The 14,797-nt window shown below is 46.1% G+C and overlaps 1 protein-coding gene across 11 annotated transcripts in view; it reads right to left on the bottom strand.

Moving 5' to 3' along the window:
* Positions 1–758: 758 nt before the first annotated feature.
* The window catches only part of nrxn2a (neurexin 2a), a 575,558-nt gene continuing 561,519 nt past the window's right edge, over positions 759–14,797 (bottom strand). For 7 of the 11 annotated variants that reach the window (XM_036523412.1, XM_036523416.1, XM_036523414.1 and 4 more), the window contains 2 exons: positions 12,913–12,991; positions 759–4,188 (listed from right to left, as the gene is read on the bottom strand). In XM_036523412.1, coding sequence (XP_036379305.1) covers positions 3,302–4,188; positions 12,913–12,991 — 966 coding nt within the window. In that variant the 3' untranslated portion in view covers positions 759–3,301. The remainder of the gene's footprint in view (positions 4,189–12,912; positions 12,992–14,797) is intronic. The other 4 variants (XM_036523417.1, XM_036523418.1, XM_036523421.1 and 1 more) reach the window with 1 other exon arrangement.

Here is a 14,797-nt window from a genome sequence, read left to right as displayed (position 1 = left end):
GCTAAAGAGCATAGGGGCGGCAGTGTAGCATAGTGGTTAAGGAGTAGGACTCATACCCGAAAGGTTGCCTGTTGCACCCTTGGGCAAGGTACTTAACTCACAATTGCCTCAGTAAATATCCAGCTGTATAAATGGATAACATTGTAAAAAAAAAAAAAAACCTGTAATTGATGTAAGTTGCTCTGGATAAGAGCACCTGTTAAATGCCAGTAATGTAATGTAAATAACGGCAGGAAGAGCCTGCTGAGAGGGAAAAGGAAGGTCAGCTGACCTGTTGGGAGGGTGGGAGAGGGGCTTCTGACATGGGACAGGAATTCTATGAACTGAACATGAAATGGATACAAATTCAGTTCTATAAATTGAATATGAATTCATGGACCTATCTTCTTCATGTACTTTAGTATAATTCAGCTCTTTAGTTTTCTGCTTTAAATTGATCTACAGTGTTTGCAAACAGCTGACAATCATTTCCCGTCCCTCAACACTGGGCCTGCAGGTATGATATTGAAATTTTCTGTTTTGGTTATGATGCTTGTGTGGATTTATAATAACTGATCTTGGGTCAGTTCCTATGGACGTCTTGAAGACCATGGCTATGGGCATAGGCTAGCTGTCTAACTTCAGTTCTTGCGAGGATGTCCGTCTTACGACGGGCATGTAATCAGGCAAGATGGCTAATGGAGCCAAGATCTGTGATCCCCTTAAGAAAGCACACCACACAAAGTATAAGAAGTATATAACCAATTGTATTTTCCCTCTGTTAATGTACACATAATTAGATTCATCTCACAGTAACAACTTACAATAACATTTAGTAAGAACAGGAATATACTGGGAGCAGCCAATGTTTGCACAGTCTGTTAAAATATATAAAAATAAATCAATAAAATCAATGTAATGAAGATAAAATAAGAAGGTGAACGTGTACAGCTACCCTCTCGATACCAGGCCACGTCGGTTCCTGTATAAATAATATCATTAAAAATAATATCCCTAACAAAAAGGGGAGAGGAGTATGAAAATGACCCCGCTCAGGGCTGCCAGTGGAATTACATACAATCAGTCATGTCCCGTACGAGCCCGAACAGAAATAATCACACAGAAAAGATCACCATGGCAAAGGGAGCTCGGTGCCGAGGAGAGAATCTCTTCCCTCACTGTAGAGGAGGAAACCATTTAAGGTAAATGTATGTGTGTGTTTTTTTTTTAACCCAAATCACAAATTGCTCAATTAAGAAAAAGAACATAGAAATTGCAGTTTCCCAGTCTTATTTTCTTCTTTTTTTTTCTCAAACAGGAAGCGTAACAGGGAAAACACAGTATTCTCAGTAATGGGATGAGAGTCAAATATCTAGACATTTCACAAACTTTTTTCAATGTTTCTTTTTTTTGTCTTTTCATGGAACAGTTTTTGTTTATGAGTCAAGAAAATTGAAATACTAGAGTTCCGCTTGATTCGGAAGGAAACACGTCTGTTTTTTACGTTCCAGAGACGTTTCCCTCTCTTCCTCTGTCCCTCCAAGTTGTCCTCAACTTTGTTGTAAGAGGCAAGACAACATCTGGACATGACAAGAGCAACTTCCCCCACTGAAACACCAATAACTCATTCTCCAAAAAAAGACTTTCAACTCGCAAAAAAAAAAAATCCTTTTGTTTTCAGTTCCTCTGTTTTTCTCCTTCAATGGGGTATCAAGTAAAATGGCTGCTATCTTTCACTGAGTGTGTGTGTGCGTGTGTGCGTGTGTGTGTGTGAGTGTGTGTGTGCGTGTGTGTGTGTGTGTGTGCGTGTGTGTGTATGTGTGTGTATGGAAAGGGACAGGGCAAGTCTGATAAGCTCACCATGTTCTTGATGTTTGTTTCCTGATATGCAGACACACACACACACACACACATACACATGCACACACACATATACACACACACATCTTCAATTCAATCTCCCCATAGCGTTCAGTAGAGTCCAGGGATTTCCAAAAGGTCTATACATATATATATATATATTTATATAGAGCAATGTCTTCCACCATAGTACGGTTTTTATTTTGATAGTGTAGTTCTGAATGCTGAGATCTGATATCCTCCTGAACACAAAAGGTTGATATTGTGTTGCTCCAAAACGCACGAGTGAGATCAAACCGACCAAAGCAGAAACAAATGCAAAAATCAAAAAAATCACGCAAACGAGGTGTGTGACCGTCCCTCCGAACTGCGGCCTCTTGTTGCTGCTTGTTTCCCGTATGCTTCGGTTGATCGTAACGTTCTCGTTCCTCTCTGGAAGGGATTTTTTTGAGTATCACATGCTTGGAACAATGCGGCATTCGCACCTGACCACCGCAGGGGAGAGAGAGAGAGAGACAGCTACACGACTTGCAGAGGGGGGAGGAAGGTGGGAGGAGAGAAAAAGCCGAAGAAAGAAGGGCAGAGAGGAGGGGGGCAGGGGCTGGCTAGAGACAGGATTGGATGGCTGGCAGGTCGGCGTTGCTGACCGTTAGCAGCTCCCAGCGCTCCTCGCTAGCAGTTTTCCCCTGTATTTTGTACCGTCTGTGTTGCCAATCACTGCTTGTGTGTGTGCTGTGAGCCCGGGGTCAGTCGCGGTGCCTCCGGCGCCCTCTCGTTTCGGCAGGCTCTGTGGTGCTGGCACCGCGGTGCGGATCGGCTGTTAGCCGTCTCAGCGCCCGGGATGACTCTCCGCTGCGTGCTTTGTGCACTAATGAGGAGGAGGTGCACCGGGCCAGGGCCACAAATCCACCCACGCACTCCCCCTGCTAAACGCCGCCGAGCTCACCGACTGCCGAGGAGACTGTCAGGGCTACATAACGCGGTTAGCATGACAGGGGATGTTTTTTTCCTGCACCCCCAGGAGGAAAAATAAGACAAGATCAATGGAACAAATGGAACAGAGAAATGGAAAGCAAAGGGTTAAGGACAGGAAAACAGACACGATGGTTAAAAATGAAGGAGAGAGAGAGAGAGAGAGAGAGAGAGAGAGGGAGAGGGAGAGAGAGAGAGAGAGAGAGAGAGACAGAGAGAGAACTGGCAGGAGAAAAGAGAAAGAGAGAAGGCTTGTAACTCTGCTCGTCTGTGTGCTCGAGCCGATAGGGGAGAGGACGAAGGCCAGCGAGCGCTGGAGGTGAAGAAAGAAGACATGAGGCCCCAGCGGCAGGGCTTGGACTGACGTTTGTGTGAAACACAGCGGGAAGATGAAGTGGGAGTGAATTCCCTAAAAAAAAGCCCTCTCCCCTGGCCTCTGCCCCTCTTCTCCTCTCCCCTCCCTCCCCGCCTCACCCCCCACCGGCTCCTCTCACACGTAGTACTCCTTGTCTTTGTTCTTCTTGTTCTTGGTGGCGGTTTTGGTGGCGCCGGGCTGCTTCTCCTTGACAACGGCACCGTTGCTCTGGGAGGCGGAGTTGCTGATGTAGTTGCGGGTCTGGTCCACCTGATAGGATCCCTCGTCGCGGTTGCGGTACTTGTACATGGCGTAGAGGAGGATAAGGATGCAGAGGGCGGCGGCTGCCACGATGCCCACCACCATGCCCGTGGTGCTGCTGGACTCCCGGATCACCTCCACCGCGCCTGGGGGGCCCCTCTCCGGGGCCGTGGGGTTGGCTGTGGGCAGATGGTGGAAATTGGGGGGGTGGGTTATTCCGGGCGTGTGCCGGTGCCGCCCGCCGAGGTCTGGGCCGGAGGAGGGTGGGGCGGGCGGCAGGAGCACCTGATCGCGGGTGTTCATTTTGCCCGCAGGGATGTGTCCCCCCCCGCCGGGGTTGTGGCGGGGGAGCTGGTCGGGGTTGGCAGTCGGGGCGGAGGGGGCCAGGGGGTGGTGGGACTGGGGGGGCTTGGAGAAGTGGCGGTCGCGGGGATTTAGGACCCCACCCTCCGCCGCAGGGGGGGGAGGCGGGAGGACAGTCCTGTCGGTGACGAGGGGGGAGTTTTTGTAATAATCCTCGTCATCGGACTCTGTCATCTCCCCCGAGCCGTAGGCCGACACCTCAATGGGGTCCTCACAGTCCTCCTGGTCCAGGGGGCAGGGGGGGCGGCCGTTGGCCAGCGTCAGGGACTCTTTGGTGGTCTCGAGCAGGGTGAGGAAGGGGCGGAAGGTGGGGGGAGGGGGGATTACGGGGTAGCGGGTGGCGATGGACGGGGGGTCTAGGGAGTCCACTGTAATTATGGGCAACACTAATTCACCTCCTAGGACAAGAAAGAGAGAAGGGCAGGTAGAAAGAGCGTTAGAAAAACACTGAGAGCACCCCCTCTGGACTGAAAGAAAATAAAAAAAGAGTCAAAAACAACAACAACAGCACAAAAATAACCTGGATTAGAAACAGCACTAAGACTTAGCATGAGGTTAGTTATATAGTTAGATTTTATGTAGTGGCTAACGTTCTATTTAAAGAAGTAAATCTGACTACTCTCAAATTACAAATATATAATATGTATAGGCATAGATAACAGATAAAGAAACATCAAATTTCAAACTACTTTAGCTTACTCTCTCAGACTAAAGTAACTGATTCATATTTACACTAGTGCATTAGTACTTTCACTGTAAAAAGAGTTACATTAAATCTAAACAGCAGTTCAACACAGTTTGTCTGTCTGTCTCTGTTCTCTGCCTTCTTTCTTTCTTTAAATGAGATAGCAAACCACGGAGTTCAGGGCACTTACATCAACAAATTGGCCGCATGATTTTAGCATGAAAAAAAAATTACAAAAAGAAAGCTGTGTAAGATTGTTCTCGAATAGAAACACAACTTTTCCCCCTTTTCAAGTATCCTTATGATTCCTGTGTGTGTGTGTGTGTGTGCGCGTGTGTGTGTGTGTGTGTGTGTACAGCAGCAGTATGTAGCTAGCTGTAGTATTACAAATGAATATTAGTAACTGCAGATTTCTCCTCCTCCTCAAATCCAGCCTCACCCACTCTACTCTGATACACTAATGTTTCCAGTGCAATACAGGATACATTTTGCATTAGGTAGTAGTAGTGTGCACTAACAGTACCCCACCTGGGGTTTGAACCTTTGATTGTCTGATTCCTGTTACATACTGCAAATGCCATACGCAGATTAACACTTGTGAACTTGCACCTGATAATTCACTCAAATGGAGGCACTGAACCTGCACAGGTAAGTGATTTTCATCAATACTTCAGTGCTCTTTCAAATGTTCCATCTCTCCAGAGTACATTTATGATGTATTCCATTTTTACAAAATGACTAAAACAAGCTGAAGATGTTATTTTAAATGCCTACACAGACCAGCACCTGGCAAAATCTGGGATATTTTCGCCCATGAATACACTAACATTACATTTCATTTCATTACATTATATCAAGTACATTAAGACTCAGGTTCTGAGAGAAATGCTCTTTAGCATTGAAGTTTCCATGGGTGGGACTTTCTGTCTTCTTTGTCTACTCTGATAGCTTCACATACATTAACAGAGGTTCATCTGAATAAGCTTCTCCTTCTTCTCCCTGAGAGTGGGTGGATTACGAGGGGACAGAGTGGAAAGAAATCCGCACACTAAGTCTCTCGCTCTGTAAATGTTACTTATTGTGAACCATCTCTCTCTCTCTCTCTGTCTTTGTAAATATGTTCTGTATTGTTTCTTGGTACATGTATTGTAGTATCTCACTGTTGGTAAATGTATTGTATTTTCTCACTCTTGGTTTATGAATTATATTTTTCCCTCTCTGCTTGTAAATATATAGTGCTAAAATGAGCACTCTCCACATCCTGCCATTAAACAGTGTTGATCCTGTTTTCAGTGCAGATGTTCACACATATTGTTCATTTCAAAGAAAACTGGGGGATGAGAAGGGATGTTCTTCCTGAGCCTGTTTTATCCAGACAGACCCAAGACACTGAATGCAAAGATATCTGAATGAACATCACTTCTTTGGAGTAAATGCAGGACAAATCAGTCTTACAAATGCACAGGTCTGTGTGGGGTAACACAGCATTATGAAATATGTAATCACTGTACAACTGTAGCATGAATAATTTATAAACAGTCTCTCTGCACATTGAAAATGTTTACATATCCAGCCTGCACATTGTGTTACTTCTGCTTATTTTAGTCTTTGTGAGAACAGCCCTCCCACTGACGGCAATGTTTCGTCAGCCCACACACAGTGGATGTTTTCAGGTTTTCAGAGAAGTGAAGGGCTCTTTGTTTTCACTGCTTCTGTCCTGGTTTTTGGGTCTTCTATAGGATATTAATGTGGCTATGTTAACAATTTATACATCTGGGTCTTTTTGTTTATTATTTAATAAATAAGAAAAAAATATTGTTTAAGTGTCTGCCATCATTTAATTACTGCCCAAATTATGTGGAAGGGGTAAAAAGGTGCAGATTTTGGAGAGTGAGGATGGGGTATGGGGTGGGGGCAGGAGCCAGGGGCGGGGCAGGGGGGCGGGTTGAGGATTTTGCCCCTTGTTACAGGCTGGGATTCTGTACTAGACGAACCCTCCCACCCTGACCCTCCCACACACAGCCAGCACCTCCATACTCTCAGATCAACTGAACCACATCTGATGGGTTTTACTTTTGCACACACAAAGCGTCAATTTCCTTTAAAAGAAAAGTAATCATAAGACACAGAACAAACGATGCAAGGGTATCATATGTGCTACCAGAGCCCCCGAAAAGCAAGAGGAAAAAGCACACTTTAAAAGGAAAAGTTAGTCTTTCAAATGACAGATTTCAGTCACACAGGAAACCCCACCCAAACACAGCAGCAGAAACAACAATGATAACGTGAATGTGTGTGTGTGTGTGCAAGTGTGTATGTGTGTGTGTGCGTCTGTGTGTGCGCGCGTGTGTGTGTGCAAGTGTGTGTGTGTGTGTGTGTGTGTGTGTGTGTGTGTGTGTGTGTGCGCGCGTGTGTGCGTCTGTGTGTGCGCGCGTGTGTGTGTGCAAGTGTGTGTGTGTGTGCGCGCGTGTGTGTGTGTGTGTGTGTGTGTGTGTGTGCAAGTGTCTGTGTGTGCACCTGACCGGATAAAAGGAGGCAGAGGCAGATTTATAGATAAATAATCTGTTTCTTTTTGCCTTAAAGAACCCAAGGGCAGAAACACCTGAAAGTGAGTGCCTTTGTTATCCTGTGTGATTGGCCCTTCTTGACCTCACACTCCATGCTGTTAGACTAAAAAGGATGATCGTCAATCATCATCTTTAAATGTTCACCTCACTTATGGGCAAATGACCATATCCTATTTGGGTGCTCTGATAATATATCAGTTTAACAGAACATCTGTACTGGCCTGTTACCACAGATAGACAGACGTCTGCTATCAAATGAGAGTGTCGATCTAGCTAGCTTAGCACGCATGGACTTCTTCACAGCAGTCTGGGAGCTGCTGGGAATTTATAAGGACAGATAGCTAGCAAAGCACAGCAGATAAGAGGTCACTCACCAGATGAAACTCTGCTGTCTCCCAATGATAAAACATTTTAAATAAATTAATTCAAGGAAGGAAGACAGGTCAAATAATAAGGGAGGGCGCTCAACGTTCACAGCCTGAGAAGACAGACTGCCTCTACCATCCATCTGTACTCTGCCCCGCCCACATCGCTCTGTCCCACCCATTAATCTATACTCTGCCATGCAAGCTGTTCACTGATTGGATGAGAGCTCTCCTGGCAACACCACAATACAGTGCAGTCTGCTTATAAGGATTACATATATGCAGGACAATCTAACACTCATCCATTGACTCTGAAGACTCTGAGTTAAAACTGAAGATGTAGAATTAATATTTATGTTTTGGCATTTTTATATCATCCTTGATGCCATGAAATAAAAGTAAACTGACTTACATAGGCAAATATGCGAGTGTGCATCATGTCTTTATACAGTCAATGTCCATAAATAAATAAAAAAATATTTTTGTAAATTATTTTTTGATTATCTCTATGATAATGACCTGTTTAAATTCTTTTGCATGCTGTGAAATATTCTTAATTTTTGATTTCTTGAGACAGTGTAGGCTGTGATCATTGGTCTATAGACACACACACACACCCCACACACACACACACACCTCCACACACACACACACACACACACCCCCCACACACACGCATGCATGCACACACACACACACACACACCCCCACACACATACACGCATGCATGCACACACACACACACACCCCCACCCCCTCCCCCCCCCCCACACACACACGCGCACACACACACACACACACACACACACACACACACACACACACACACACACACACACACACACACGCACGCACACACACGCACACACACGCAGACACGCACACACACACACACCACACTTGCTTGTGCTATAGCTGTGTGGAGTTGGTCCTGTGTGAGGTATGATGTTATTTGCACAGCGTTGGATGATTGACAGAGCATTTATCAGTTAGATGTGAATGTGCGTTTGCCTTTAGACCTTTTTCTCAAATGCAGCTGTGATTGACCAGTCCGTGTCTTTTAACAGCAAAGTTGCTGTCATGGTGTGAACATTTCCAATCCAAACAGCTGTTCAGCGTTAGCTCTCTGAGCACAATGTGGCAGAAGGAACAAGATGTTAAGAGCTGCCAAGAACAGTTCACCTGAGGACCTGTGAGCGTAAAAGACATCACTGCGGAAGCCGGCCTCAGCCCTCCTCACTTCTACCTGCAGAAAAGGCTGGCAATTTTGACAAATGACAAGTTCTGTAAGCGCTGACAATATGAGACATTTCACATGTCAGAAAAAGCCCTCCATTAGCACTGCTAATGAAATGCATGATGGGAAGGCTTCAGGACAGCCTCCTGAGCTGCACATATGGCTGTCCCACAGCATGAAAGCATTTCTACATAAGCACTCAGTAAATCCTGCAATAGAAAAATCCCTCCATTAATGCTGATAATGGATTTTAACAGAAATGTTTGATACCAAAGCAAATTTATGGTTGGATCAAATATGTAATCAAATCCAGACCCCCCCCCCAGTTCCGCAAAGTAGAATATTACATTACTTCTCTTGCCTGTTGAAGGCACTGACTGTGAACACTTAATGTCTCCAAGTGTGTAAAAGGTATGCACTGGTCCTCACTCTTATTAATAGTTAACTGACCAGTCTGCAGCTCATTATCATAATATGAAAGCAAAAGTGCAAACATACAAACAGATTGCATGTATTTAGTGCCTTTCATGGATCTGAATCCGCTCAGCCACCTGAGTGATGCACAGAGGCTCGATTGCTTATGAATGCTGCATACACATCAGCTGAGATGGTGACATGCTTTGCCATGGGGTGTTTAATGACCACAGTGAGTCAGTAATGTCGAATCCTGAAAGATCGCTTCTTCAGTAATCATCAGCAGTGGCCCTGTGATTGCCTCGGCACAGAGTGAAGATTGCCCCCTGCTGGCATATCATTGCATCCTCCTCCTCTTTGATTAACTCTGTGCTGTGGAAACAGTATAAACACCAACCCTTACAGCTTCGGGAAGGAAGCGGTCACTGAGATCACAGCTTCAGGAAGGAAGCAGTCACTGAGATCACAGCTTCAGGAAGGAAGCAGCCACTGAGATCACAGCTTCAGGAAGGAAGCAGTCACTGAGATCACAGCTTCAGGAAGAAAGCAGCCACTGAGATCACAGCTTCAGGAAGGAAGCAGTCACTGAGATCACAGCTTCAGGAAGAAAGCAGTCACTGAGATCACAGCTTCAGGAAGGAAGCAGCCACTGAGATCACAGATTCAGGAAGAAAGCAATCACTGAGATCACAGCTTCAGGAAGGAAGCAGCCACTGAGATCACAGATTCAGGAAGGAAGCAGCCACTGAGATCACAGATTCAGGAAGGAAGCAGCCACTGAGATCACAGATTCAGGAAGGAAGCAGTCACTGATATCACAGCTTGCTGTATTTGTCCCTGTAATAACAGATTATACTGAGTGCTGGTAGCAAACTATTGAGCAGCTACTTTATCACAGTGATTCTACCCGTACGCTCAGTAAACCCTGCTGTGGACTGTCGCTGGTTTAGCATAGCATGCTAAGTGTCCTCATTGCTTACTCTGGATTCATATGGCAACATGGCTAATAAATCTGGCTTTGAAGGCTTATTCCGCAGTTATGGCACAGGAGCCAATGAATCTCTTACATTACAAAAAACGGAAATAATTACTCAATGACACAATATTGACTTGTTGTACAGCTGTGAAGCTGCACTGCCAACATATCAGAGTATCCTGATAAAAAATTATACCTTTGCATCAATAACTGATATACCACAGTAATCTTTATTATAATGCTCAAACGTAAAACAAACACCTATGGCCTGGATGAAAGTAATATTAATGTCAGTATTGACTCCTTCACTCTGTGAAATGACTGAGCGAAAGTAATGATTGGTTGTGTCATGTCACCGGTTTGAGAACCGTTTAAACGGTCCAGTGAGGAATGGCTGTTCTCAGGTCATCTGTAAACGCCCAGGAGGCAGACAGGCAGAGGCAGGGGTGTCACAGGTGGACAAGTGGTCTGCCCAGGTGTGTTGGGTCCCACCTGGCTCATTGCAGGTCTCTGAGACACCCCATTCAGAAAGGAGTTGACGTTTCCCCGCTCCAGGGATGGGTGCACAGGGGAATGAGGAACGTACTCTCCCTAATCTGTGCCCTTTATGCAGGAGGTGGAGCTCATTGATGAGGTTCACTTCTGTTTCACTGCCTCCATCGATTCACGGCCGACAGGCGGAAGGTTGCAGATAAGATGGGGCATTGTTTCACAGCGCAAAGCTGTTCCTCATCATTAGCCTGATATTATCGCTGGACTGATAAGGGGGGTGAGGTCGCCAGAGCTGCGCGCTCCAGATTCACACAGCAGAGACGGGCCAGGTGGTCTGCAGCTTCCTCATTACTTAATCATAAATATGAACTTACTACAGCGTATTGATTTTCCCCCTGAACTTATCCAGGACCGCTTCCAACAGCTTGATATTTTTCATTATCAGTTCAGAATACATGTCTTAACATTGGTATAAAAATATGTGCTCTGAATGGGCCTGGATCCAGCAACCATCTGGATGGGAGTCCTGTGCACGGCCCTGCCACTCTGTGTTCCCCTGCGGTTCCCTGAGGTGTTACTTGTTGCTATAGAGAAAATCATCTGAAAAATGGTAGTTCCTCACCGACTCAGTGATTGGCTGCTGCAGTAGTAATATTTCACCAGGGGAGGGTGCCTGTTTGGTTCTTGTTTGCTCGACTTGCTTCTTGTACCAGGAAGATTCAAACACCTGCAGGTCCTCTACAGTTCTGCCTGCGTATTTTTGCATGGGTATGTCTAGACCTGTGTGTGAGATGCAGTTTCAGTCATAGAGCATATAAATATTTCATGCATCTCTTTTTTAATGCAGTTTGTTTCACAGGCAGGAGGTGGTAGAGAAGCCTGTCTTCAACATGCTTATTAAAACCTGCTGTTGGAGCACTAGGTCACGGTCCATTGGAATACTGAGTTCCATACAACGTTTTGCTTGACTGCTCCTGCAAAAATACATTCTCGCTGTGCCTCTCTGACGATAAGATGTAGTAAAGGTCAGAGGTCAGAGGTCAGGCAGAGGGGGTGATTCTTTTTTAATAAGCAGGAAAGGAAGAGGGAAGATGGGATTCTGGTGATGCGTGTGGTTTCACCTGGGAAGATGAATAGAGGTTGGATCAGGGTGATGCGTTGCGTGTCACTGTGAGAGATTGGGATCTGGATTTCTGCCCGCAGCATGCGGGCCCGGCCCATCTCTCAGCAGAAAACCTGCTGGCGCAGCTGGATGATGTAATTAAAGCAGGCCGAGAAGGGCGGAGATTAATTAGCCCCATGGGAGACTGGGTGACTGCAGAGTCAGTGGGAAGCGATTCAGAGGGATCCCAGAAACACCCCCACCCAAAAAAAGGAAAAAAAAACCTGGCGAGGTTCTCACGCCAAAGGAACGTGTCAGGAGTGCCGATGCGGTCAGACAGGGGCGCCGTGGTGGCACGGCGATCTCTGCAGGGAAATGCAGCAGAGTGCAGCGCGGGGCTCATGCAGACAATGTGCTGGCACTGATGCGTGCGCTGCAGTGTAACCTGTGTGCTGACATGCAGAATCCCCCCACCTGCACTATGCGCGTACCAAACCAGCCATCAACCCAGTATCTGCCATTAACACTACAGGCAATAAGCCGCGTGTAACAGAGCTGCATGTCTGTGTGTCCCACGCTTGCTGACATTGTTGCAGTATGTGCATGATCACTGTGAGTATCAGAGACTGCCAGCCATCAGCCCTCATTCTCCACCCGACTTCTTCACCAACAGTTTCTAAGGAGAACTAGTGGGTCACACTGATGGGACCTTGAGCAGTCATGAGCTTAAAGAGCCTCCTATCTAACCCAGCACATCCTCTTTCTGTGTGTATCAGTGTTTCACCATCCTGTTTCTGTGCCTATTCCTGGCAGTTCACCAGCAGATTTACACACACATCACCTGGCCCAGAAAGATGTGGGCAGGGTCTAAAAAGAGTACCCTCTGAGTAACCCCGCCCACAGCCCAGGAAGGAATATGATGGGCTGATTAAGGCCAGCAGAGAACCATTCCAGTGCTGACAATTTAACAAGCTGAGAAAAGTTTTTTCTCCATTAATTCTGATTAGCCATTTTGGAGGGGACGGGCAAAGCTAGGAATGACCAATCAATCTGCCACTGGCTCTACAGGACATGCTGTCACTGATCTCAAAAGGTGTGTGTGTGTGTGTGTGTGTGTGTGCATGTGTGTGTGTGTGTGAGCGTGTGTGTGTGCGTGTGAGTGAGTGTACAGACTGACCAATCACAACTGCATGTGGAATGGGTGGGGTCTCAGAGAAAGGGGGAAGAGCCCCCGGCTGTCCATCAAAGCTGCAGCGCTGCGCTGAACCCGCAGGGTGGACTCACCGGTTCCCGGCTCACACTCCTCTAAGTCCTCGTCATCGCTGGGACACTCGGCCGACGCCACCAGCAGGTCATCGGTGTTCTGCAGCAGAGGGGGAGAGAGTCAGAGGCCCAATCCCATGCTCTTCCATTCACCTGACTTCTCATAACAGCAGCACTGCAGTCCAAAACAGCAAGTTTTACAGAACCCCAAAGGAAGACACTCAATGGACAGACAGTACAGTTAAGATTATGAATTATTAATAAATAAATAACAACGTCAATAAAACACACACGTAGCCCACACATCATGTAGCAGTCATCATTCTATTGTTGAGAACCTGATGCTGCGAGTTACTGGTATAAATCAGTAGCAAAAAGGACAGGAGATTTACCACACCCTTTCATATAAATGATCGTATTATCATCAAATATGATTTGATTATTTTCAGTTAATAATCGAACACGAATGCACACCTGTAATTTCAAGTAATGGTTATTTTCTAAGGAGATGAATGAATAATTGAATGAATACTTTATTGCTTGCAGTAACCTGTGAGGACACTAAGTGCAACCTTTAAGGAGCACGACTTGTAACCAAAAGTTGGCTGATTTGATTCCCCGCTGGGGCGCTGCTGCTGTACCCTTGGGCAAGGTATTTAACCCAAAATTGCATCAGTAAATATCCGCCCGTATAAAAATGTCACTTTGGATAAGAGCAACTGCTAAATGACCATAATGTAATGTACTGTAGCCATAGTTCAGAATCCGTACATTCAGAACTGAGTGATTCTGCCAGGTGGTGTATTACCTGTTCACAGTCAGTAACGTTATCACCTGATACTGCAGCGGGCCGGGCAGTGAGGCAGAGCTTGCTGTGCTTGTTGAGTGTTGGAGCAGTGTCTCTCCATGCGGCCTGTTTGCCGCATGCACCCTGCTTCACCTGCACGCACACCACTGTTGCTTTCTTGGCTTTGTTGTTCTCAGAGCTCTCCCTGGACAGATATTAATATTTTGAGCCCGCTCTTCAAACGGAAAGAAAATGCAAGCTTGATCATGTTTGCGATCGATGTGGATGCACCAGCGTGTTCTCTGTATCTGGGTGCGTGGTTCACAGTTTCATTATTGATCAAAGGCCAGAGCTCATTTACTTATTCCTCCCAGACCGGCTCCCCACCCAGACCGGCCCGCTTCCGCTGTAACCCTGACAGAGGAGTCAAACCCAGCAGCTATGAGCGTGCTTGAAATAATGTGCTCGCCGTGGAATATTTTCAGCGACCCAATTCCGCCAGAACATTACGCTCATAATCTGAGAATAATAAAGACAGAAGCAGGCTGCAGTGGAAGGCTGGAAAATGAAACGATATCAGTAGCTGCACTTCACCTGTAAACCACATTACAGCAAGAAGCGCTGGTGTGTAAGTGGTGGTATTAGTGGTGATGACACAAAAGTGTGTTGGATAAAATGACCTTCAGCTGAACAGCTGACATTCAGGTGGGCTTGGAAAAAAATAGTTCATACATTTTTCACTTGAGCTGAACTTCACCTGTTTTCTTATTTCTCAGGTTTCATGCAAATGATAGAGTAAGGTCATTGTTTGGCAGAGACAGCGTGGCCATGATCAATACCACCTGACCCTGAATTCAATTTACCAGCACAAGCTAAGTGAGCCAGATCTCATTCTCTGTGTCTTACTGATCCTATTCGGGGACATTGTTCTAACACTGATGTAACTGCTGGGTGAGGATCAGGTGGACTGTTAAAATGACCAATTTTCACTAGGCTCCCAAATGGCTCAGTCAGTAAAAGCACTTGATATTTCACGCACAAGACTGAGCCCTAAAGCCCAGGTTCAATCCCGGTGTGTCAGCACCTTGCGATGACTAGGAGAGCAAAACGGGGGAACAA

This window comes from Megalops cyprinoides, chromosome 3, assembly GCF_013368585.1.
Source record: "Megalops cyprinoides isolate fMegCyp1 chromosome 3, fMegCyp1.pri, whole genome shotgun sequence".
In the NCBI taxonomy this organism is placed as follows: Eukaryota; Metazoa; Chordata; class Actinopteri; order Elopiformes; family Megalopidae; genus Megalops; species Megalops cyprinoides.
This window is presented reverse-complemented; position numbering and strand designations above follow the sequence as displayed.